Source organism: Macrotis lagotis, chromosome 1 (genome assembly GCF_037893015.1).
Source record: "Macrotis lagotis isolate mMagLag1 chromosome 1, bilby.v1.9.chrom.fasta, whole genome shotgun sequence".
Taxonomy (NCBI): Eukaryota; Metazoa; Chordata; class Mammalia; order Peramelemorphia; family Peramelidae; genus Macrotis; species Macrotis lagotis.
In genome coordinates, this window is record NC_133658.1 from 516,880,228 (window position 1) to 516,907,367 (window position 27,140).

At 38.0% G+C, this 27,140-nt stretch overlaps 1 protein-coding gene across 7 annotated transcripts in view; it reads left to right on the plus strand.

Annotated features, from left to right (window-relative positions):
* BCOR (BCL6 corepressor) overlaps positions 1–25,657 on the plus strand; it is a 145,144-nt gene extending 119,487 nt beyond the window's left edge. For 6 of the 7 annotated variants that reach the window (XM_074214177.1, XM_074214173.1, XM_074214174.1 and 3 more), the window contains 4 exons: positions 6,334–6,612; positions 7,121–7,477; positions 8,392–8,720; positions 9,144–16,094. In XM_074214177.1, coding sequence (XP_074070278.1) covers positions 6,334–6,612; positions 7,121–7,477; positions 8,392–8,720; positions 9,144–9,515 — 1,337 coding nt within the window. In that variant the 3' untranslated portion in view covers positions 9,516–16,094. Of the gene's footprint in view, positions 1–6,333; positions 6,613–7,120; positions 7,478–8,391; positions 8,721–9,143; positions 16,216–20,990; positions 21,137–21,702; positions 21,781–22,029; positions 22,184–23,885 lie in introns of those variants that run through there. The other variant, XM_074214179.1, reaches the window with a different exon arrangement.
* The last annotated feature ends 1,483 nt before the right edge of the window (positions 25,658–27,140 follow it).

Genomic DNA, 27,140 nt, shown 5'->3' on the forward strand with positions numbered 1-27,140 from the left:
ATTCTATAACTTAAGTTTTGTTATATCTTTTCTCAAAAAGACTTTTAATTTTGGGGAAACCTCTTCCTCAACTCCCAGATTTTAATAATAGGAATGGAATGGCTAAATTAGCCTCAGGGATGTGGCAGGCACAGGAGAGTAAACTTAGATGATCCAGTTCGCTGCTATTTTTTTTACATTGAGGAAACTGAAGTCCACAGGTTAAGAGTGATTTGCTGAGGATCCTATAAGTAATAATCAAATGATCTCTTATTTTGCATCTTTAGAAATTGTATATATTTTGCTGATGCTTTCTTTTTTTAGCAGAGTCATCAGGAGAGTTTCCTATTTTGGAATTTTTTATAGTGATTGTTGCAAAGAATGCTTAATTTGGAGGTGAGAGTTTTTATTAGGGTTTTGCTTGATTGTCCAAAAGAATGAATCCCTTAGTCACTATGAAATGGAAATGGGGAAAAAACACAGGAACAGATCTCTCAGGTAATCTTGAGTTCCTTTTTAAAAGATTAAAAAGAGATGTTTTAAGTGAAGGCAAAACTGGAGGTTTCATCTGTCCTTGTAAAGTTATCTTTACAGCAGAGAAAAACTATGAGTAAGTGGTGTAGGGAAAAAGGCTCACTCAGTTTAAAATTTTTCTTTTGTATGAAAAGTTGTAAGGAGCTTGATAAACTTATTTTTCCCCCTTTTTTTTCTTTTTTTTTTTTCTCTTTGGAAAGAGATGATGTTATAGGAAATTATCAACCAGCTTTAGTTTTCATTTGTCCTTTGAGTGATAGTGGTCTTTGACTCTAAAGACTCACTAGGAAACAAAGACTCAGAAATGAGTCAATGTGACAGTGATTTACTTGCTTCATCTTCACCTTTCTCTGCTGAAGGTGATGTAGTCTTCTGGAGGTAGAGTGGTCTGGAGGTAGAGTGGTCTACTAATGCCAGATGGTTGTGGTAGTCAGTTCTTATAGGACAGTGAGATTGAATTGCTCTTGTTACTAATGCTGCCTCAGAGTAGAAGGCTCATGATTCAGTAGGTTCTTGGTTCATTCAGCTGTGAATCGATTAGTCAATACTGTCTTTTCAACGGTAATTTCTACAAATGTTTACAAATGTGCCAAGGAAGCAGGGTGAGAAAAGGAGGGGGCTGGGTAAGGTAGGAGAAGAAAGCAATAGCAGACCCCTTTCCTGTCCCGCTTAACTTGCATTGTGCTTCTTCTTGAGCTGTCCTCTCTGAACTCTCTTGATAAAGCACAAAACAGAAGTACAGAGGGCGAAGAAAATTGGCCAGCTGGGGTTCTCATTTGTCTTTTGGGTTACAATGATGTAATTGTCAGGCTCTTTTACTAGTTGATGTTTCCAATAAACTGCACAGTGACCAATTTACCCTGTTTAGAAGAGGATTGTTATCAGAAAGCTCATAATAAGCATTTCTAGTTATGAGTACCTTGATTTTTCCAAGCTTGGATTCTTCCTTTTACCATTTGGCTTTATACTTCAGAGGGGCTTTCTAAGACTTCATGTGCCTTGAAAGTATGAGCCCCTCTGACATATCTGTCCCTTGACATGGTACCAACTGGTAGAGGGGAGGTACAAATAGCATTTGAATTTGATAACTGCTTAAATACATTACATGTTGGGGGGGGTGGAGACTTGGGATTTTTACAGTCTTCAGCTAAACAAATCAGAATGAATTCTTTTTCAAATTAGAACTAATTTGAATCTACAACAGAACAGGAAATAGAATGAGCAGCCTTGAGGGTGTTTTCCATCACTGGAAATGTTCTAATAGAAGCAGGATGACCATGTGTTAAGAGATGTAATAAAAAACTGTTCATACATTAGGTATATAAGAGGTTGGACTTTTTCAACCTTTTTCAGCTTCAATATTATTTGGGCTTCTTCAAGATAAGAGCCTGTTGTCCTACAATACTACTTCTCAAAGTTGTGGATGGACTTGGTAAAAACTTAAATCTGGATAAATGAGGCACTTTAGTATCTTTATTAAGCAGTAACACATTTATTAAAAGAGAAGTGTAACTACCAGTTTGCTGTGGGTTGAAAAAATGTGTCGGAACATATATGGTTCCATTTAACTTAGCTGAAATTGTAAGTGCTTTGTACATGCTGCTTTTCTGTGATTTTACTGACTGATAAAGTAGGGGCTACTCAGTTTGAAGGGCAATGATGTCATACTTAAATATAAAATATTCTCATAATAGCTTCTTAGCTCCAAAAACTTTTCTATCCCTATCAGTCAACTACTTTGGATACTTACTTTTAGAGATTTTTGCACTGGCTTTTTTCAGAGGAATATAAACCTTATCAGTGGCAGAGTTTTTTAACAAGGTTAACCTCCAATAGATGTGATTTGACTACCTGCTGAAAGAAAGATTTAAGTCAAGGATAACCCACAAATGTCTTAATACTCTTCCATCTTGTTTAGGACTCACTGGGCATTGTTAGAACAGTGGTGAGGCTGCTTTGTTGCCACGGTGACTTGTAAATGTTACCATAGCAACACTTCTATGGAGCACTGCCATAGCACAAACATGATAAATTATGGGATGCATGTGCTGTGAGTCATATGATTGTGCAGCAAGCAAGTGATTTAAGCAAGTGACATACAGACGCATTCACATCTGTTTAGGTCATGTGACCAGTGCGCACTGGAATATATCTTGCTTTTAGAGTGACACTAAAGTACGTATGATAAGTGCTTTGAATGTCCTTGGTTTGTGATTTTGGAGGCAGTTGTTTTCTCTAATTCCTTACCCCCTTTGTCTTGTCTCCCTCAACTACAAATCTATTTTTGATGATTGAAATGACTTTTTTCTGTGACTGTCAAAGTTGAAGTATGCAGGAGTTGGATTCAGAGCCTCTGATTACCTTATGGGTATGCATCTTAAGGGATCTTTCTGATAGTTCTATACAAGAACCTCAATATCAGAGTTTGTGAAGATCATACCAGAAAACATCCTGTTTTTGCTCTGGCTGGGATCAAGATCTTTATGCTATGGAAAAACACTGCTGCAAATTGATTCCTTACATTAACAGCATAGGGGAGTGAAGTGGCATGGGTAGGAAGACTTAATTTGGAAAATGACCCAAATCAAGAGCGATGCAGAAGGAACCAGTATATTATATGTGGGTGGGTATTATTTTGATAAATACAGAAATAGATGTTCTAGAGTTCCTTTTATGTTTTGGTCTGTAGAAAAACGAGTCACATCTAGAGAAATGAACCAAGAAAAAAGATGAACTTCTTTCTGTTATCTGTAAAGAAGCTGATATGAAAAGTCAGAATGGGATTCCTGACATTATGGTTCAGGAGATGGCATTTTGAAGTGGATTAGAGATCCTTCACTTCTGTGTTGATGTAGAATGGAGGAGGATATTGAGGCCTGGGGAAGTTCCTTGACCTTTTGTACACAATTGTAGTATATAGCAAAGAAAATATTCAAATCTGAGTCTTTTGGCTAAATCCAGTGCTTTATTACTTTTTCAAGTTGAGTAAGAAAAAGAAAAAATCAAACTTAATATAGGCTTTTTGGGCATGGGGGTGGTGGATGTGGTTGGTTGTATTTGAAAGGGATCCCTTCCAACTTTGGCACATTTCATTAGCTAGTGAACTACCTGGCACAGACCAGAAAAAAATCTTTAATTGTTGGCTTTAAAATAGGAGGAGGGAAGAAAGTGAATACTTCTGACCTGAAGTGTTATATACTCTTGTTCAAAGAGGTACACCGAGCATGAACTTTGGGAGTGAGGCTCGAATCTTGGTAATGTTAACATTTGTGAAATAAGAATCAGAAGTTACTAACCTAAGTTGGTCTTCTGTGGAAGGTACCATTAGTTTTGACTGGGGTCAGGTGATTGGGATCAAAGGTTTTCATTAGAACACTTATTAGTGACAGTTAACTAGAGTGTCGATTTTTGTGCATGAGGGAAAAGTAGGTTGTTTTCAACCTTGCTGTTCATATTTGAACTTAAATAAATCAAGGTTATTTTTAATGCAGGTGACATTATGTCACCTGTTGATAAAATATTAAGAGAGAAATTCATGGAAGTTGGACCTCAAGAAACCCAGGTTTGACTTGAGTGAGGTAAAGATGGGGGTCATTATGTGACCTCTTTTTATATGGAGTTCTCAGATTCAAGACCAGTAGATGCTGTGGCAAAGGATAGATAGTTTGTTCATTGGAGAAAAAACTCTCCAGATGGCTCATGAATTTTGCCAAATGGAAATATACGTATTTGCTTTTATCTTTACAAAGCATAATATTATCAGAAGTGCACAAGCCATTATATGGAAGGGAAAGGAGAAGAGAAAAGAAGATGGTCAACAAGAAAATAATTTCATCAGTTTTTCTCATATCCTGCTGTTCTAAAAGACACTCTGAGGATATGTGATCCATAGACTGGAGTAACTATAATTTTATTATCTTTCCAAAGCTCCCCAAAAAGGATATTTTGCAGACCCCTTTAAATTCTTTTTTTTAAGCAAAAACACATTTTAAACTTTTCTAAAAAAATTATTGAAAGCCTCCAACTTGATGCTTTTAAAGGTATTGCTTTTTCAGTTTCCTCATACATAGATTTATTGGCAAAGTATGTGGCTGCTTGGATCTTCATGTCAAGAAAAATAAATTATTGAAATGAAAATGGATACCATTCTTAAATATTATATAAAGGAGTTAAAAATAGTTGGCCCAAATTTTTGGCATCATTTTGTTATAGTAATTTCCATGGCATTTGAATTTTTGGAAATATTGTTGGGGGGGGGGATGAGGATGGTGAGGCATCATTTTGCAAGGTATTGGGTAAACAGTAAGAGTTCCACTTTCAAAGTAACTACTTAAGAAGGTGGGTCGGGGAAGGTGTCTGGATTAGAATTCACAACTCCCTCTGGTTTTCCAAGTCTAATACAAAGCCAATTGACTAATAGTGTGGTTTTATGACTTATGTAAGCATTTGCCTTGTTCATGGATTTATTTCCCCTGCTGTTGGAAGAGACTTTTAAAATTTAGACACATGCCTCCAAGTAAATGTCCCAGAGACATTTCACTTCCCAAATCCAGAACAGAACTCTTTGTTTCAGACCTCAGCATTCTCCTGGATTCCTAATACTGTGCTTTTATCTGACCCCTTCTCTCTTTATATACAAGGGTAACATCTTCCTTTTCATTTTTGTGTTATTCGTTTGTTTGTTTTTTGGTTTTGCAAGGCAGTCAGGTTAAGTGACTTGCCCAGGGTCACACAATAATAATTATTAACTGTCTGAGGCCAGATTTCAGGTCCTCCTGAGGCCAGGGCAGGTGCTCTATCCACTACCACCACCTAGTTGCCCTCAGTTTTCTGTCTCTTGTTCCTCTGTTGGCACCATTCAATCTTTCTCCTCTCCCAACCTCTCCCCATTCTAAGAACTTTTATCAGATTGGTCCATTTCCCCATGTTTCCCTCTCTCTCCCTCTACCACTTCTACTGCTGTTCTACCACTGCTGTTTTATGACTTAATCTTCATTGTGGAAATTCTCTGGTCCTGTTTGTTTCCTAAACATGTTATTCTTTTCTACAGCTTCACTTCTTTAGACCAAAAAGTTATTGCCCTGTTCTACTAAATCCTGAGCTAAGGATTCAGTTTTGCCCTTTTCACAGCCTTCCTTTACCACTACCTCTGTTTCTCCTCAACTCAGCTCATTGATATAGACTAGTGAAATCAGCTATCAACCAAGAATGCTGTTTGCTTCTGTAGATGGCACTGGAGATTACAAAGCCAAAATGAAACAGTCGCTGTTCTCAAGAAGCTTATATTCTATCTATAGGATCCCTGCTGTAGGGGACAGGGAACTGACTTTCTGCATTAATCTCTATATGTACTTTAGAATCAGGGAGAAGAGACAAATTTTGACTTAGAAAATTCCAAGGTAGACATGGGAATTTAGCATTTGAAAGAAATTCTTAGGGGTTCTTTAAATATTCTAGGTAATTGGTTCCTTATAACATCTTCCCATCCCCAGAAGATCCAACTTTTTTCCTCTTAGATGACTACTGTTGTAGAAGCATCCTTTGGGGGGGGATGTTGGGGGGTTGGTTGTCTGTTTTAGGTTTTTGTGCTTCAGAATCTGTAACGTTCTTCTCTTCCCTTCCTCCCCCTCCATATTTCCTGGCAGTCTATAAAGATTTGTTCATAATAAATTGGTTTTGGAGAGAGCCACTCGCCATAACCTCTAAACCTACTTACTCTATGCCTCCCTTTTGTTTTTTTCCCCCTAAGTCTCACCTTCTAATGGTAATGTTTTCATGTGGTCATTATTGCAGTTTTTTGCTTTGTCGTTTTTTTTTCAGGTGACTTTAATAATACAGGGAATAAACTAGATCACTTTGAAGCCCCAGAGGAAAAAGATCTTCGCATTGAGAAATGTTTCTTGGAGAGGCAGCCTCTAAGTGAAAGGATTACAGATCTGCCAGCCCCAGACATGCCCCATAGCCCTGGTCCCCGGCTGGACAGAAAACGAAAACTCTCAGGGGAGAGTCTACAGCCTGATAGCAGCCAACCTGAGGCAATAGCAGAGGAGCTGCTGGAGGATCCCCTACTGAAAGCCAAGAGGAGACGGGTCTCCAAAGGTGAGCTCCACTAACTTAGGCCAGGCTGGCCTTGGGCTTCCATGCATGGGACTGTGGCGATGTGTATGGATGTGTGGGTATGGATATGAGGCGCTCACCCCTCCAAATACAGTCTGATAGTCAGGAATTACTCGTTATGAACCTCCTGAACATTCCAGTGCTCAGCCCTTTGAATTCATGCTATCTTCATTGGAGAAAAGAAAACTGGTAGGACCCAGTCAGAACTGGTGGTGAGGCATACATAGCCATGACCATACAGATAACCACAGTCCATATAACCCTTGAGTGCCTACAAACTGATAACTAAATCAAACGAAAACAAACCCATAATGCCTCACACAACCCACAGAGGGAAAAAAAAAATGAACCACTCCCCAGTGTGCAGTGCGGTTCTTGAGACAGACAGTAATATGTGCCCTCCCTTCCCACAAGTGACTTGTAGCTCATTTTGTTTTTAGACTTTAGTTGAGGGGGCTTTTTGATTAATTTTTAGTTATTTTTCCATTAGATGACTGGCCTGAGAGGGAAATGACAAACAATTCCTCTAACCACTTAGAAGAGCCACATTGTAATGAGGTGACCAACCTGAAGGTGTGCATTGAATTAACAGGGCTCCATCCCAAAAAACAGCGTCACCTGCAGCATCTTAGGGAACTGTGGGAGCAGCAGGTGTCACCACCAGAGAGATCCCCGCCCAGCAAGTTGGGCCGGCAAAGCAGGAAAGATTTAGCTGAGGCTGTGCAGCCAGAGGCCACTGCAAAGGTTAAAGACTGCACCGAAGAAAAGCACCCCAGGAAAAGGTCAGAGGTCAAAAGCAATAGAAGCTGGTCTGAAGAGTCCCTCAGAACAAGTGACAATGTACAAGGTATGCAGAGGCCACTAGAGAACTTAAGTTGGCTTGCTCTTAGTACTGATGCATGCTGGCACCACTATCATGAATGGATGGATCACCTGTAGTTCCTATCTATTACCTATACCCGTACCCATACCCGTACCTGTACCTGTACCTATACCCGTGCTTGTACCTATACCTGTACCTGTGCCTATGCCTATACCTATACCTACACCACTCCATTTGTAGGGACCTTATCTCCTTAGTAGTAAGTTGACTACTGAAATGTGCAGGCAAGGGGATTTTTAAAAATATAGAATATATTCTCTTCCCCCTCCCCTTTTTTTCCTTCTAAAAACCAAACTGATTTGGTTTGATCATATGACTTATGAGTGTACATACAGGAAAGAACCTTCATGTTTTTGGATACGTTTTGACACTCAATAGCTCTGTGGCAGCTTAACTTAAAGAATGAGGGAAACCATTGTAGACTGATAGTCCACAGGCTGGGTAAATGCCAGAAATAAAGTTGAAGCAGCACCACGGAGCTAGCTAATAACTCCATCACTCCATCCTCAGCAGATCTTCGCGAGCCGCCTCGATGTTGCAGCACCTAGGCTAGCCATAGGAGTGTCTATTGCTCTTAGATCCCTGCAGCACCTAGGCACAATAGGCAGGGGGGAGGGGAAGAAGGGAGAATTTGCATTTGTGTGCTTGGCAGGCCCTTTAAAATGACTTCCCAGCTCCTGGCTTTGTGGGTTAACCTATTTGCTGTTTGAATGTGGGTAATTAAAATATTAATGCTTTGAACACATAATTGGTATATCTTTAAAAAATGAAGCTGGTTTGGTGATAAGTGTTAACAATACGCCTTTCTTTCAGCACCCGCTCGCTCCAACGGTGTAATGCCTTCTTCCTTTCCACCCTTCCCCCCTCTCCCCATTTAGGCTTGCCTGTATTCCCGGTGTCTCCGCACATGAAGAGCCTTTCATCCACCAATGCGAACGGCAAAAGGCAGACTCAGCCAAGCTGTACGCCAGCCTCGAGGCTGGCTGCCAAACAGCAGAAAATTAAAGAAAGCCGGAAGACAGATGTGCTGTGCACAGACGAAGAGGAGGATTTCCAGCCTGCATCCCTGCTGCAGAAATACACCGACTGTGAGAAGCCATCAGGGAAGCGCCAGTGTAAAACCAAACACTTGACTCCACAGGAGAGGAGGAGGAGGTCATCTCTGACAGGGGATGATACCACAGATATAGAAAACAACGAAGACAAGGTATTCATATTAAAAAAAAAACAACCCTATTTAAGGTCCTAGTCATACACTAACTTTGCCTCCTACAGTCACTACCAGCCTACGTCATAATATGCTGTAATAAAACACCTGTTTTCATTGGCCCCTCCTGAAAACGTAACTTTCCTGTCCTTAAGGTACACAGAAGTCTACTGATTCTCCCAGGAGAAAGTAAAGTTACAGATTTAGCTTTGCTAGATTTTTTGACCATCCTTCCCCCATTTCTGTCTCCCCCCCATTCCCTTTCCCCATGAAGCCTTAAAGATAGAATTCTTTTCTGCCCTCCTCGAGGTCTCTAGCCCTTCAGGGAAATGGTGGGAGTGTAGGGGAAAGGGTGGTGAAGGACTCCAGTAATTATAACCAGTAAATGATTCTTTTCTTTGTTTTTGAATTTTGTTTGGACAGGTCATGGTAACAAGGAGGTTCAGGAAACGACCAGAACCCGCTTCAGAGTGTGACTCTTTGCCATCCAAGTTGCAGGAGCAAAAGCCGTACGATCGTCTGCCACAAACTCCCTTGTTAACTTCCTCCCAGTCTGCACAGCTTCCGAGCCCCCCTCAGGAGACCACCCCAACTCGCCCCATGCCACCCGAAGCCCGGAGGCTGATTGTCAATAAGAATGCTGGGGAAACCCTGCTTCAGAGGGCAGCACGCCTAGGATATGAGGCAAGTCCCACTGTGGAGCATCAAAATTCAGATTTAGCTTTTAGGGGTCAGAGGGGTGGTATGATGAAGGGGGTATGTCTTAGTTTGGGGGAAAATAATGACAAGTGCTAATGGGTGTTTCCAATGCAGAGCTTAGATCTTCACTAGTTTTTCCTGGGATGATAGGACATTTGTGCTGCTTCTTTTCTCTTTAACAAATTACTCTGTGTCTTCAATAAAATAAAGCCCTTTCCAATGTTCAGTTTGCGTTTAGGCAGGTAGAATCTCTTCACGTCCTCAAGTTTTGCTGACTTACTTGTGATAAAAAAAATCTAGCATAACATAGAAATTTCAGAGCTTGAAGGCTGAAAGGGGAATCGTAATAAGCCCTGTTGGATTTTGATGAGGCAACGGAAGAAAAGTTGTTTGTTTTACTTTTTGTCCTGCAAACATGTTTACAAATGGAGAGGCATGTGGAAAGGAAGCTGTGCTTTTCAGGACATGGGACATTTTGGGGAAAAACGAGCAGCTTGATCATGACTTAAAAATCCATAATTTTGTTGTCTTCTAGTCCTAGACATAGGACTGGTAATATTAAAGAATCTCTAAAGATTTGAGCAGCCAATAAAGATGATAAGAATAAAGTCATTTTAATTCTTTGGGGAAATTTTGTCTCTGCTCCCAACACTGCAGGCAATTTTCTGGTCCTCTAAGGATGTGTAACATGGTAACTTTGGCCATCCTTTCTACTCTATCCTCTGTTCACAACAAAATAGTGAGATTTGAGAACCTCTGCTGAATATTAAGATTGTCAGGTTGGTCCTCTCCCAAATACCCCTACCCTCTCTTATCAGTTTGAATGGTGATAGAATATCCCACAGAGCAAAGGTATTTTTAAATGTTGACCAACATCAGCTTTTGAGGAAGTTAACATGCTGAAATGTAATGCAGTGTGGTCATACATAGTTAGACATGGAAACCAAGCCCTTGAACGATTAGGTAGGCCTTTGAAGATTTGAGACCTTGACTCTGAAAATTTTGTTTTTTATAGAAATCTATTTTTTACTTCTTGATCAACTTTGCATGGTTTTTCATGATTATTTTCACTTTCTTTAGTAAGACTACTTTACAGGGAAGGTCACCATCACTTGAGTTCATTTCTGAGGATAGATTATGGTTTTAAAAAATTTGTAATTTGAGTGTAGTATAATAGAAAAATTTGGAAGCTAGAGACTTGGGTTCTGGTCTGTGTCTGCTAGCTGGTCAACATTGGAGGAACATTGATTGTTCTGTACCTCATCCATAAAAATGATAATTTGGACTAAACCAACATTTTACTACTTGTTTTTCATGTAATGTGCTTTGAGAAATTTTTGATGCTCTCCCAACTATGTAGATTTATGTATGATCATTTAAAATTCAGACTTTGGTGTTGGAAAATGTGTATAATTGCTTTTATTTTGTTCCAAAGATTTCTCTAAAAATCTTCCTCACTATTTCAGAAATCTTTCATAACCTTTCCCCCTCCCTATAAAGTATCTTTATATGTTTTATCAGTAAAATTTGAATCTTGGGAGTATACCATGACTAAATTAGTTTAAGAAATATTGGAGCAAATGATCTCAAAGATCTCTTCCAGCTCTAAAATTCTAAGATGCCCATGAAGTGTTCTCATATATTAGTTAGCAGATTTTTTGGGTTTTTTGCTCAGTTTAGGCTATTTTCCCCTGATAATCAACTTGATATCCAGGCTTAGGGAAAAAGAATTATCTTAAATGAGCTGTATCAGTCTCTCTCCATTAATGTTAACCAGTTATCACCATTGGTTACATATTGGTTAGGTATTGAGTCAAGGTCATTCCCGTGATATTTGAAGGCTCCTAACTACCACCTTTTTCATGTATTCCTGATGAGCTGTTTGTCTGTAAAATGTGTCATTTGTTAGGGGGTTGGGCAAGAGGTTGAATAACTTATCACATTACCCCTGGTGAGGAAAGAAGTCCTCGGATTTAGTGCCCTAAAAATCTGCAGCATTGCCCTTCTCCAGATTCAGGCCAACTATTGTGGGTGATTGGAGTTTCTCTCTCTTTCCCTATAACATAAACATTTTACAAGTGAAAGAACTGAGACCCATACTTGTCCAAAGTCACATAGCTAGTTAATCCTGGCCTTTTCTTCAATACATAGCAGTAAAATTACACAAAAGTTTGGTGATCTCTCTCACTTTAATGTTATTACTTTTCAATTACTGACTTCTTGTTGTTTTTGGCTAAAGTGTGTCTAATTGTTTAGTGCCTGATACCCTGAACTAGACTAGTTATTCATTGCATTAATAGAATGGAATAGAACAGATGGTTTGTACTTGATTTTCAAAGTTGACCACAACATCAGGGAAGTGATGTCATGACAAGCATTACACATTGGATTTGAGTGAGGGGGAGTGCCAGTGCTAAGTCACCAGCCTCACTTTCTCCTTCAGAGTCATGTGGGTCCAGTGGCCAGATATGAATCGGGATGACTGGAGATGACCCTGGATGTGAGGCGGTCAGGGTTTTAAGTGACTTGCCCAAGGTCACACAGCTAATAAGTGTTCTGTCTGAGAATGAATTGGAACTCTCATCCTCCTGACTCCAGTCAGTGCTCTAGCCACTATACCACCTAGCTACCCTTCAGTGCTTGGGAAAAGGTAGGGAAAAGAGAGAGGGGAGAAACTTGAGAAGGGGAAGGAGGAAGGAAGAGAAGATCACACATCAGCATGCTGGAGGGGAAATGACTGTAGACAAGATTTGTCACTCAGTTGACTTTGTGACCTTGATCAAATCTCCTTCCTCTTTGGACCTAGTTCCCTCATCTGATGGAGTTGGACTAGAATTCAACTCTTTCAGATTATTTCTAACTCTGGCATCCAGTAGTTCTGATTCATTAGAGAATTTCATCATCATTTACAGTCACTTTAACTTCATTAAGAGTAGGAAAAAAATTCCCTAGAAAGACATTACCTATGGGGATGATTCCAATGTGATCCATTGGAATCTGCTCCAAAAGTACAGGTCCCAGACTTAGTCATTACTAGGGGTTTTGAGTGGAGAAATAACTTTTTTATGTATTTCATCCAGTGACTGCCATTTGGATAGTCATAATTTCATTCCCACATTACTTGCATTCTTACCATGGATGAATATACATGGAAATAATACACGTCGTTGCTTATTACTTTTGATGCAATAGCTTAGACACTTAAAAATAGTTGGAAGATTAAATCTTTCATCATTTAATCAAAGTTTCTGAAATATCTTTCAGCATCATATGAAATCCAAACCTAATCCTTGGGATGATAATGGGGAACAGGAGGACTTAAAAGTTTTTTCAACTCTTTAAGCTCTAGTTGAAGAGCAATTTGCTTAACTCTCTTGTTGAGGATGCAATTTAAATGGATAGGTATGGCAAGATGCCCTTGTAGTTAGTTTTTGCCATTACGGTTTATTGCTTACCTGGGGGTAGGGGCAGGAAGGGGAACCACATGCAATAAATAGACTGTTACCTAATTTTGTGTATTCTTGAATTCCTAAAATGCCCTCTTATCTTCAGATACTGCTTTGAATAGACCATCTAAATGGATGTGTCAGTTGCTGTGAAAAGCTTTTCCTCAGTTTATAAAAGCTTACATTCCAAGTCTAAAATTTGCCTGTCACTACAAGCTTGTACATTTTGTGGTAATGGTTAAATTTTTTATGAATTAAATCATGTTTTTAAAAAAGTTAATGAGGCATTTAATTAATTAACAATGTTGAGTTTTATGGTCTTTATGGTTACATTTTATGGTTAATGGCATTCCACTTGTAGCCACTTACCACTGAATTGTTCAAATCCCCCCCCAAAAAAAAAAAAACCCAAAACAAAATACCACTTTTTGGGACCTTGTGCTGTCCTTAAAAACATTTTTCAGATTCTTGGTAGACAGAATGGACAAATATATCTTGAATTTTTATTTAGGGATCATAAGCTGGTAGAATTTCAGGAATGGAAGAGACTTTTTAGAGGTCATACGGTTTAATTTACACACGAGACAATCGAGGCCCAAATAGATGAAGGCCCTTGCCAAAGGTCTTGGCTAAGAAGTGGCAGAATTAGGATTAAATCCAGATCATTTTAGTACTCTTTTCATTTTTAACTTATTGGTTAAAATACAATCCATGGAAATAGCCTTCCTGGTTGGTCAGCCTAGGTAGGCTGTGTTACTTTTTAGACTTTATTCATCCTAATGAGCAGTATTGTGCAGACAATGGAATTGCTCATACTCCCCTGAAACAGGCATCAGAGAAGCTATGGGAGGAGCCTCACTCCAGTCCTCAGTGGCTAGTTGACTACCCTGACACTTCATTTTCTTATCTATCAAACGAAGAGATGGGAAATAGGCACCCATGATGAGCCAGGGACTGTGCTAAGTGCTTTTGGCAAATATTATCAAATGAAGATAATCCTATTCCCTGTCTGCCTCACAAATAGCTGTGAAGATCTTCACAGACCTTTTTTTTTTTAATTACTTAAAGTGATTTCATTGCTTGGATATATTCCCATCCCCTACTCCCTTTATGGATTGATTCATACATGGGGCCCTAGTGAACAAACCTTGACTGATAGTCCCTGTCATGTAAAGGAGACTGATCCTTAGGTGAAAGTTTGTCACTAGTTTATTCTAAAGTCTTTTTAGCTTGAGTGAGACTTTCCCAGCATTTTTTTTTTCCAGGTTCTTCTGTACACCTCAGGGAAGCATTGGAGTAGAGTAAGGCTTGCTTGAGTAAAGTTTGTGAGAACCATTTGAAATATCATGTGAAGTAGGTCATTACTTGGTAGATAAAAGCCATAAATAAAAAAAATTGTTCATTTAGTTTGTTTAAACTTTACCTTCAAAACAAAGAGAATTAAATCAATCTTAAATGCTGGGGCAATGTGGGCATGGGATATGGACAGAGACAGGAATCTTGGGGCCTTAGAAACAGAGGCTTGCTTGAGGCCATCCCAGACATTAATTACATTCAGCTACTCCTGGTAGGAGTGGAGATTCCAGGTAAAGACCTTAGTTGCTGAACTCATTAGAGTCCTTGAGATATATTAATAGGAACAATTAAGCTCTTGGTTGGTGAGACACCAGACTTCTGGGATCTCGCTAAATTGATCTGTGACCAGCAGTAAGTGGCTCCTGCACTTGATCCCAGTGTCATGTGGCCGAGTTCCCTTCCTTGGCTGGGGCATGCCACTCATTAGCTTGCTTCAATCCACTTTACTCTGGTTAGTGAGGGCCTGCTAAAAGAACAGCTTCATGCTGTATCCTAGATACCAGTTCTCAGGTCAGGTAGACTAAGAGCACAGATTATTGTAGGCTTTCCAGCAGATCTCCAACTGAATGAATAAATGTGTTGGTGCCCCTATACTTTCTTGTTTGCCTGCTCTTGTTTGAGCAGAGAGATACCCTTCAACATCAGGGTGTGAATCAGTAGACACGATGAGGCAGATTAATAGGAATGCCATTTAAGCTTCTCAAGGTAGACTGTGTGACTCATGGTTTTGAAACCTTTTGGATTGCCTGAGTCTTCTCCACCCCCATCTTCTTCAAGATGATCATTTGGTTGATCCGTCATAAATTGCTTTAAGATTTAACTATTTTCTTCATTGATGTGAATGAGCAGTTATTATATGGAAATGATAAGATTTCTAAGCATTTTCTTTCATTGGGGGGGGGGGAGTCTGTCCACTTGAGACCTCAGCAATCTGGCTGTCTTCAGAATTGAACAATTCACATTGTTTTCCCCAACCTTTACTCAACTCCTGAAAACTGACAGTTCTCTGCTGGTGTGACTTGTAGGAAAATATTGTAATATGTTTGTTCCATGTGTTTGAAAACTTTCTTAATCAAGGTAATAAAACATTGAATAAATTACTGTTCTGCTTACAGGGAATGTTTCATATTAATATTTTAACACTAAGGAAGTAAGATTAATAACAGTGATTCTAAGGCAAACTATTTTACTCAGAACAATTTCTGAAAAGGAGGATAGTGGGGTGTAATCCTGCCATTACCATAAATAAGCAGAAATATTTATATCATTGGATGAAGGACTTGGGGTTTTCAGACCCTGCTAAAAACCAGTGTTTCTAAAACAAAAATAAACTGGTTGACTTGTGTTGTTCTGAAAATTTTGACTCTATTTCATGATATTACACTGTGTGATCTTTAACCTTTCAGCACATTTCCTCAAACTCTTCCTGTATAGGACTGCTCTCTGACACAATATTTTTTCTTGATGGCAACTTTCAGGGTCTTTGCATCTACCTAGAAGTTAGGGTGTGTTTTTATCAGTTACTAAGTATATATTCTCTCAAATATCTTAGTTTCTTTGAACAACCTATTAGGGATCTATTACCCACAAATTTGTCAAAAACATTTTGGATCCTCTAGCATCTCATTGGAGATGCTGATGTCTATAAATTTACTCCTGTTTATTTGGGGGGGGAGATGTATATAGCATGCAGTTATATTTCCTTGTATTTTCTGTATTCTGGTCCACTGGCCTCAAGCCTGATGGTATCGATAGCACATCTGTACCACCACTGCTTAATTTTTGTAGACCTTCCTAGTCACAAATAGCTCTAATATCTCTTTCCAGGAAGTGGTCCTTTACTGTTTGGAAAACAAGGTTTGTGATGTGAACCACCGAGATAACGCTGGCTACTGTGCCCTGCATGAGGCCTGTGCCAGGGGCTGGTTGAGTATCGTCCGGCATCTCCTCGAGTATGGAGCTGATGTCAACTGCAGTGCTCAGGATGGAACCAGGTCAGTGGGGCTCTCCAGGCTGGGAAATCCTCAGTGTGGCGGTGATGGTGGGACAACAGGGGATTGATGTCTCTAGATGTTAATGGTTGCTTCTCTAGAGTCTTAGAGTGAACCTAGATTGACACAGGAAACTGGATGTTTTTGTAGCTTTTTCCATCTTTGGAAAGAATTAATAACTTAGATTGAATCACTCAATCCACTTAAAGCCATTATGGAAAATTCATATTCTTTTAGAAATGCTTATTATGTTGACTTTCAAAATATTTAGATTATTGGTTTCTTTTCAGTATTTGACTTGTATATTCTTCCTTCCTTTCTTCTTACTGATAAAGGACCATAAAAAAGTTCTTAAGTGACAATCCCACTCTGATCTTTAACTGCTAAAATGCAATCAATAGTGATTGATCTGTGTATAACAAAGTTCATATCTCTCAGGATTGGTCTTGATTTTAGAATGGGTCAAATCCCTAATATTTTCTTCTTTTTAGCCAGTTGACATGTAGTATGGTCTCGAAATCTGCCTTTGGGTTGGGTTGTTTTATTGTTGTTTACAAAGTTTGTTTGCAATGAAATACCTTATTTGATTTGTTAAAATTAGGTTATCTTCTATCCTTTCCCTCTGCTTCTCTAGCTCAGTGAAGTTTTTCATCTTCAGAAATGCCTTGGTCAAGCTTGTAGGTGTGTTTTTGATTGCACCTCCTTTAATTTTTATCATTTTTGGAGGGCTTTGCATTAGCACTATATCATGATGGATAACCTGGAGGAAATCAGGAAACCTTGAGTTCCTCTTCACAGATGACAGCTTCTCTGCCATCCTAAGCAAGTCACTTTACCTTTTTGTGCCTCAAGCACTCTAGGACTTGGGGGTTTAACCATTCCAATGCTTTTATTTTATGTCAGCAGCTCTCTAGGCATGGGGTATAACCCCAAATTCAGTGTAAGGACAATGAACATTTCACATTATCCTAAAAAAACTTCTTGCATAGCACATTTAGGCAGTTCACCCACAGGTGGGCTAAAGAAGACATGAACCTATATACCAGAGCATTATTGTCAACATCTGACTTTCTGGACCTTGGTTGGAAGTCATAAGGCTATATAGTGAGCCCTGACAGAAACAAGACTTTTTTGTTTGTCAAATTTGTCATGCAACGTCCAGGTGATTTCCTCACCCCTTCCTATCCCCCAGTTTTCTATTTCTCGGGGCCTTAGTGAGTATCTCCAATTATGAGAATCAAAGGAGCATTACCTGTACTTCAAGAAGGAACTTGCTGCCTTGGTTTGCCTGTCACAGGCATGAGAGCAGACCCAGAAAAGTCACTGGTTTAGTTTCCTGACAAGGACCCTATCCCAGACATGTAGGCATCTGCTTCTGTAAAACCTTAGTGACCCCTGGCACTCCTCCCCACTTCTTTTCATAGATGGGTTTAGGACACTGCATTAGATGTTTTGTTCATTGCTGATCTGTTGAATTTGGTTTGTTCATGAATGTTGTACTTGACTGCAACTTACAGAGGCTCAGAAGTCAGATGACTTGCCCAGGGTTCTAAAACTAGCTTTTCTTGGTATCACCTCCATGATGTTATGGTCTTGTTTGAGAATGAAGGACAACCATTATTAGTGTTCTCTCCACAGAAGCTTTCAGGATGTCCTCAGCATTTCTTGTTTTAGAGGAAAACTGTCTTATTGTTGCTTCCTCTTTTACCTTTTTTGAATGTATGTTTGTCTGATCAGGGAGACAAAGGGGGATTGAAAGCTGTGTATTGCCCTCTCGCTTCCCCAAAGATTCAGGATTTCTCTTGTTATTCTTAGCTCCTTTTTTGTCATTTTAAGTTACCACTGTTCTGTATTTCAAATTATTTAAGATTTTCAAAGGAGAATTTTTTGTCATTTCATGTTCTTCACTTTTTAAATTTTACCTGAAGTTTCATGTTTTTCTTTTCTTTTATTTTTTTTAGGTTTTTGCAAGGCAGTGGGGGTTAAGTGGCTTGCCCAAGGTCACACAGCTAGGCAATTAAGTGTCTGAGGTCAGATTTGAACTCAGGTCCTCCTGACTCCAGGGCTGGTGCTCTATCCACTGTGCCACCTAGCCGCCCCCCAAGTTCCATGTTTTTCAATGCTTTTCCTGGCATTTTCTCATCTCTAGGTCAGTGTTCCCCCATATCCCATAGCCTGGAAATGATTCCCAGGCCTTTCCTCCATTTCCTCTTTTACCTTGCAGTAGAGAGGTATGATCTATGTAGGCTAGATAAGTTTGTGGTAGGTAATCTTACTACTAGACCTAGATGGGATTCATGGGAGGGAGGGAGACAGAGACAGAAAGAGAGAGAATGAGCACAGTTGTTTTAAGCACTTTACAAATAATATCTCACTGGATCCTCACAATAATCCTGTGAGTGAGATAGTATAGTCATTATTATTATTATTATCCTTTATTAGTATAGATGATAAAAAGGAGATCAATGAGAGGTTCAGTGCTTTATCCATGGTCACACTGCTGGCAGAATTGGAATCCAGTGAACTCCCGTCCACTGAATTACTTTTGAATTGAGAATTCTTTCAAAGGGGCCAAAAGTATTATTTCATAGTATGCTATAATGGTAGGCCAGATCCTAAAGTCACTAAGGACCTTTAAAAGTCATTTGCTTATTTTCTTCCTAGAAATGACATACATTTTTCTTAAAGATAAGTTGATTCAAGATTCTTGAGTTAGCCTTAGTCATTCATTAATTTTTGTATTTCAAATGCTGTTCTTCATTTATAGGAACCAACAGTGGTCCCTGGATTGGCAGAATTTTCCATATTGCACCCAAGTCTTGATGCTGGGGGGTTACTGGAGGGGGATGCATATGAATAATAATGCTTCCTCAATTTCTTCCCATAAATCTTATGAATATAAAGACACAGGTCAATAAAATTGTCATGTCTCAAACTGAGTTTTTAAGAACGTTATGACTTTTGTCCAGCTCCAGCTAATTTGCTCTGAGACCCTAAAAATGAAGTGGAAACAACAGTGAACTTGGAGTTGGTAAACTTGACCTTTAATCTTTGCCCTGCCACTTAGCCTTCTTTATGACCCTGAACAAGTCATTTTAAACTCTCAGTTTTAATTTTCTTAACTAGAAAATGAGACAACTGTACTAAATTATTTCCAAAGGTTTCTTTCATTTTACATTTATTTGTCCTGTGTTTGTTCATATAATAATTTGAAATACAAAATAGTGATAGTTTAAAGCTTAACATTTCCTTGTGAGCATTTTTGGCCTCATTCTTGTGTTTTTAGACTGACTACAAAATCTCTTGATTCTCTACAGAGTACAGGTTGACCATCTGCTTTAGCACATTTGCCTCCTGACTAGTATCTTACTTAAGAAGAAAAATTTATTTCAAAGAGAACACTATGAAAATGCTTTCTGTGTCAGATTCCCCCATTCCCCCTCCTTCTTTGTACTCCTATCTCCCCCAACCCTTTTTTCAGTATTTTCTTGTGTCTGGTCCAACCAAAGAATCCTCCTTGCTGTACTTCAGGCATTTCCTTCTCTCTCCTGTCAGCCTCTGCACATGCTGTCAGTCCCCCATGAGGCAAAGAGATTTCCTCCTCACCTCCACCTCTTAGAATCTCAAGTTTCCTTCAGTGCTCAGCTTGAGAACCACATAGATGAGGAAACCTTTCCTTTATTTTTCTTCCAGATCCCCAACTGCTGTTGCCCATTACCATGAATATACTTGATTTTCATATTTGCTTTATATACTTTGATGTACCTGTGGTTTCTTCCCAGGAGCATGTAAACTTCTTGAGGATGGAGATTAACATCATATAGACAGATGCTTAATAAATGCTTCTTAGTTGGTTGTTGGAACTCATTAGGTCAGAGGTATTCAGGTTTACATTTTGATTTGTACTCTTAAGATCTGCAACTAGATGGGGCAGCTAGGTGGTGCAGTGGATAGAACCCTGGTGTCAGGAGGATCTGTGTTCAAATCTGGCCTCAGACACTTAATTGCCTAACTGACCTTGGGCAAGTCCCTTAACCCCTTATCCATAAATAAATTTTAAAAAGATCTGCATTTAGAATAGAACGCTGGATTCTTTGTTTCATTGTGGCTTGTTGTGACTTAGGTTTATCCTCTTGAAATCTTTTTAGGGTTTTATAGGCTGCCTATGATGAAGCTCAGATTGTGTTAAATTAAAAACCTCCTTCCTTGACTGTGATTAGGTAGAAGCAGGCAGGTATGTGAGAGGCTGTACCCATCTTTTGAACTCTGTTTTCACTGAGTGTACTCTTATGTCATACATAATTTTATTCTTTAAACTTGACATTCTTTGTACTTTCTGGTTTCTTTGCTATTGGGACTATTGATTGAAATGTATAGGGTGTTTTTGATACCTGTTACTGAAGATCAGACTTTCAGTGAACTTATTTTAACTTTATTTTTTGTTCAAAAGTACCTACATTTTTGTGCTAAGGGTTGAATTGTTTGTATTTTTGTTTATCACATTGACATATATACATGTGTGTGTTTGTGTATGTATATATATGCATATATATACATATATATATATATAAAATTTGCTTTATATACTAAATCACTTTAAAACTTTTTTCATATGAAATATAGTTGGGCCCCATATGAGGAATAACTTGTGGCTAGAAGTCAGCCCTGTAATTACAAATGAATGGGAATGAGGAATACTTCCTTCTCTTTAAATGGAACATTGCATCCAAAAAAGAGGGATACGAAACACACTGAATAGCTAATTCTGTCTTTCCTAGGCCTATCCATGATGCAGTAGAAAATGATCACTTGGAAATAGTTCGCCTCCTCCTTTCTTACGGTGCTGATCCAACTCTTGCTACGTACTCAGGTAGAACCATCGTGAAAATGACACACAGTGAACTAATGGAGCTGTTTCTAACAGGTTGGTAGTTCTGTGAAGTTTGGCAATAAACATTACTAAAATGCTTTTATCTAAAATGTACCAGTTTGATAATACACTTTTTGAATGGGGGTAATTGAGGGAGAAAAGTCTCCAGAACTTTAAATTTTTATTTATTTATTTTTTTGTACTGTTGAGATGCATTCATAACAAGGTACCTGGGACATAGTATCTTGAGGTTTTCATGCTTGAAAATTTATTGTGCTTCTAGAAAAGTATATAGAATTCCATTTTATAAAATGCTAATGTTATTTCACATTTCAAACCAGGTTGCAAGTCTGTTTGTCTTTAAGACATTGGCGGGGGAACAGCATAGGATTGGTATGTTTTTTGTGGGATAAAGGTGAATAGGAAAGGATATCTGTGAGTGCTAGAGACAACTCGAGTGCAGGCATGTATACTTTATTATGCGCAGATAGTTCAAAAGTTTGTGTTGTAGATTTAGACAGGAAGTGACGAGCCAGATGGGTTTGACTTAGCATGACAATCTTACTAAATCTGCCAACATTTTGTTCTCATAAGCATGGTTCTTTTTTCTTTTTCTCTAGAGTATTTAACTGACCTGCAAGGTCGAAGTGGGGATGACCCTGGTGTCTGTTGGGATTTCTACGGCAGCTCTGTGTGTGGTGAGCAAATGTTATTCTTTTATTTTGATCTGATCTAAGTGAGTTTCAAAACATTCCTTGCTAATCTAAAACCACCTCCCCACCCCCATCCTGTCCCCTTGTACTCTCCCAAGCAGGGTTGGGAAAGGGAAAGGCTCTGAATTTTATTTGCCAGCAGTTAGTGGGCTAAACATGAAGTTTTCCTGTTGCTTATAGATTCTCTCTTTTCACTGTTCTCTCTCCTGCCCCCCTCCCCCTTCTTAACAAAAGATCCAACTGATGAATCTGGGTTTGATGTACTGGCCAATCCCCCTGGTCCAGAAGATGATGATGATGAAGATGTCTTCAGTGATGTGTTTGAGTTTGAATTTTCAGAGGGACCTCTCTTGCCATGTTATAATATTCAAGTATCTCTTTCTCAGGGGTAAGTATTGACATTACTCGATTGAAAAATAATTGGAAAGTGCTTGTGGCAGGAGTCAGACAAAGATCTTTTAAAACAGTTAGGGTAGGTGAATTGAGTATTAAGTACTGATGTGTATCTCTTTCTGCAGTAGATACTCTCCAGAAAAGTTGCTTGTAAATTTAATAAGGGGATGTATTAATGAAGGACCTTTGGAAAAAACAATTGTTCCCATATTTTATCTGCTCTGTAAATCTGAACTTCTTTTAACCTTTTAGGTGAATTTGAAAGGGGAGGGAAATTTGTTCAATTCTGTGAAACAATCAGAGTATGTTCTCCAACATGAATATTGTTCTCTAAAGCAGAGAGTGGTTAATATTGGGAGTTTTTCCTCAGATTTGGAAGTACAAGTATATTAGTATTATCCCCATTCTACAGGGGAGTAGTTAAGATTCGGGGAGATTTTGGCTCTTAAGTATCTGAAGTAAGAATTCAACCCACTTCAAGTGGGTCAAGTCAGATTAGAAGTTTATCCTTTATGTTAGATTGAAGGCTTAAAAAAAAAAGAAACCTATGGAAGGTCAAATTTAAGAAGAGAAGGTAGCCTTCTCACTCTACGCTTGGTGTCAGTCTATGCTGCTGAATATGTTGTAAATAATCTTTTCAAAGAACTTCTTTTTCCCTCTTCCTACCCACAAGTTTAGATGGCACCAAAAACTACCTGTTGTCTTTCAAGAGCATTGTCACAATAGGATCTTACCTGAAGATCCTAGATACTGAGTCAAGTCAATGTTTCAACTACTTTTGATGACACAAGCTAAAAGAGATGTCACTTATATGTGGACTAAAATCTCAAAGAATCTTTGGGAGGGATGACAGTAATAGTGTTTTTCAAAAGTTATTTGCAAAGTCTCTTTATTGTGCCACCAGAGTATTAGTGAATGCAGTTTATAGGTGATCAAGGTAATTACAAAGATGATAAACTTGTTTCTTTTTTCACTCTTGTAGTTTTTCTAACTATTGTTGAAATTAATTTAACAGTAGATGTCAGATCTTAAACCTCTCCTCTCACCCCCTACACCCTCCCTGTCCTGAATCATATAGCTAATGATTGAAAAAAAAAGCAGACCATAGGTCATCCAAGAAGGATCTATTGTTACCATAGGAAATTGGAGAGTTTGAACTGTTAGACTTATATTTATAATCAGCTCATCCAGGTTTTTTATTCTTTTTTTCCCCCCAGGGCTGGTGCTCTATCCACTGCGCCACCTAGCCGCCCCCAGCCTTTTTATTCTTTTAGGCCCACCTCAAATTGCAATTTATCAGTAGGACTGTCATTTCTGGTTATTCATTGTCTTGCATTTTGAAACCTTAACCTTAGGAAAGAAAATTCATCTTGACAATTCTAGAAAAAAATGTGAAATGAGTGGTGCATTTATGTGGGTGATGCTGATGTAATTGTAGAAATAGATCATTTGTCAACTTGAGTATTTGTACAGTGCCCTGAGCTTGGCCCTAGGATGACCAAGCTTGTGTGTGTGGAGTAGGTTCAGAAAGCCAAATAATGTGCCTCAAAAAGTGTTAATAATAAACCTCTAAAAATGAGTGACTTTCCCAAATCCAGTTTGGGTTGATTATCTGGCATCTTCAACAGTTGCCTGTTATTTAAAAACCACTTTTAATTTAGCCAATAATTTGAAGTACTTGTCTTCCTTTTCCTCAGGCCCAGAAATTGGTTACTACTCTCAGATGTGGTCAAGAAATTGAAGATGTCATCCCGAATATTCCGATGCAATTTTCCAAATGTGGAAATCGTCACCATTGCAGAGGCAGAGTTTTACAAACAGACATCTCTGAGTCAGTTGTTTTCATGCCCCAAGGACCTTGAAGTCTTCAACCCTGAAAGCAAGGAATTGTTGGACTTAGTAGAATTTACAGCTGAACTTCAGAATCTGCTTGGGTCCTCCATAGAATGGCTACATCCAGATGAAGATCTTCTCCCTGAGGTCCATTGGTAAAACCAACAGGTCGCTTAATGTACAGAACATATATTGTTAATCCTTTTGCTTTATGTATATGTGTTATGTTACAATTGTTTCTGTAAAGAAAGGACACTATTACATATGAAAATATCTTTCCTTTATATAAGAAATGAATTCCAGTTGGAAGGACTTTGAAAGAATTTTTTTTTAAGTAACTTTAATCAGTTTTTATGAAAATTGTTATATAATGTTTCTTTACTTTTAAATGCACACATGCTTTGGAATAAGTTTTATTTTTACTTGGAACACTTTTTTTTTAAAGGAAAAATATTCACACATTGACTTTGTTTCATACAAAGCACTGATGACACAGACCATAATTTTTATAAGTGACATGATCGAAGTCATGTGGCCTGTTTGGGAGAATGAATTTGATAAAAAAAAGGCACTTCATGATATTATTTTTTATGTTTTGTTTACAGAATTGCCTGCTTTGGCCAGGTAAATACACTATTGGATGTAATCCAGTAGTTTGTAATATAAATTAAAACCATATCCATACACAGCAACTAATTGTATGAACTTTTATATCCTAATTTAAAAAGCTGTGAAATTAATTTTCACGCATCAAACCGGATTGTTTATATATGTTTAAACATTTTATGCTCTTATTTAAAAAAGACTTTGAGCTATTTTTTCTGTACCTTGTAAAATATTGGAAAAAACTAACATAATATGTTGAGGTTGCTTGGAGATGTACATAAACTAAAATTTTCTGAATTGTGTGTTTATGTTTGAAATCTGTGTTTTAACTTTGTAAGTAAATTCTTCTGCCTTTGTATTTATATTTTACAAAATTTTTCTTAAAAGGCAATAAAACTGTTGAGAAAATGAGAACATTGAAGTAACTTGTGTCTGGTGTGTTTCTAAATTGAAACATAAATTTCATTGTTACTATTAGAGGGCTAGTTGGGGGCCTGGGAGTTTCTGAAAGTAAAGTGAATAGGCAGAGAAGTCTTGAGTAGAATTTTACAGACAGCCTCTCTAGATGTCTGAAATCAGGCATCTTCAGATGATTGGTATGTTCTAAGAAACTGAACCCAGAACAAACTATTACCAGCAAGATGAGCATTTTTTTTTAAATATTGCTTTATGGTCCACATAGCTCTTTATGAATATTTCCTATTCTGTTTTCACTACCACCCAAGGAGAAGGAGGTAAATTGAGAACAGGCTAAAGTGATTTGCTTAGTTCAAAACTACTGAGTGACCACATTTGACAACTTTTATTTTGGTTTCTGAGTCTTAAAGTAACTCATCTTCAAACCCCTGAAATATTTATTATGGCCTGGAAATAGAAATATAGAAAGTCAATTACATAGCACCTGGGTGGAGTTGAAAAGTTATCGATACTCTGAAGACCTCAACGGAACTGGAATTCAGCTATGAAAAGATGTAAGATATTTATAAGATGGGTTTTCTTTTCACCAAATAATTTTTTTTTTTTAGGTTTTTGCATGACAAATGGGGTTAAGTGGCTTGCCCAAGGCCACACACAGCTTAATTATTAAGTGTCTGAGACCAGATTTGAATCCAGGTACTCCTGACTCCAGGGCCAGTGCTTCATCCACTGTGCCACCTAGCTGCCCCAAAATGATTATTTTCTATGCACACATAATAGAACCAAATGTGAGGATTACAAAAACATAAATTTCCCAGATTAATAGAAGAGGAAATTAAATAAATAGCTCCATTTTAGAAAAAGAAATTGAACAAGCTATCAACAGTTAAATTCTACAAAACATGTGAAGAACAATTCCAATTCTATATAAACTATTTGAAAAAATAGGTGAAGGGAGTTATACCAAATTCCTTCTATGACACCAGTATGTTGCTGATACCTAAACCAGGAAGAATCAAAACAGAAAATTATAGACTAACTTCCCTAATGAATATTGATGCAAAAAATTTAAATAACTTCACTATAAACTAGGATTTATACCAGGAATGAAGGATTGGTTCAATATTCAGAAAACTTTATAATTGACCATATCAATAACAAATTAAATGATAATTTCAATAGATACTGAAAAAGCTTTTAACAAAATACAGTACAGGGGTGGCTAGGTGGCGTAGCGGATAAAGCCACCGGCCTTGGAGTCAGGAGTACCTGGGTTCAAATCCGGTCTCAGACACTTAATAATTACCTAGCTGTGTGGCCTTGGGCAAGCCACTTAACCCCATTTGCCTTGCAAAAACCTAAAAAAAAAATAATACAGTACCCATTCTTATTAAAAATGAAAGAGTGTAGGAATGAATGAAGTTATCATTGAATGTTAAGCAGTATCTCTAAAGCCATCAACAAGCACTATATGTAATGGGATAAGCTAGAAGTATTCCTAGTAAGATCAGGTGAAACAAGGATGCCTATTATCATCACTAAAGTTCAATATTATATTTGAAATGTTACCTTTAGCAATAAGAAGAAAAAAAATTGAAGGAATCAAGACTAGGCAATGAGGAAACCAAAATTTTTTGTGGATATGATAGTACACTTAGAGAATCCTAGAAAACTAAAAAAACTACTTGAACCAATTAGTAATGTTAGCAAAAAAGTAAATCCATATAAATCATCAGTAGTTCTATATATTACCATCAAAGCTCAGCAGCAAGAGATGGAAAGAGAAATTCCATTTAGACAACATAGAATTCTTGTTAGTCCATTTGCCAAGACAAGCTCAGAAACTGAAAAAAAAAGATGACTTAATGACCTTTCACTAAATTTTTCGTCTTATTTCTATTCCCCTTTATTTCTCAACCACTCCCATTGGAAAAAGGAAAACCCTTTGTAATAAATTTTTATAATTAAGTAATTTTAATATCTATTGACTGGGTCTGAAAATATATGTCTTATTCTACTTACATACCTCTTGAGTCAAGAGGTAAGATGCAAATTGCTTCTTCATAAGTCTTCCAAAGTCATATCTGCATTGATCA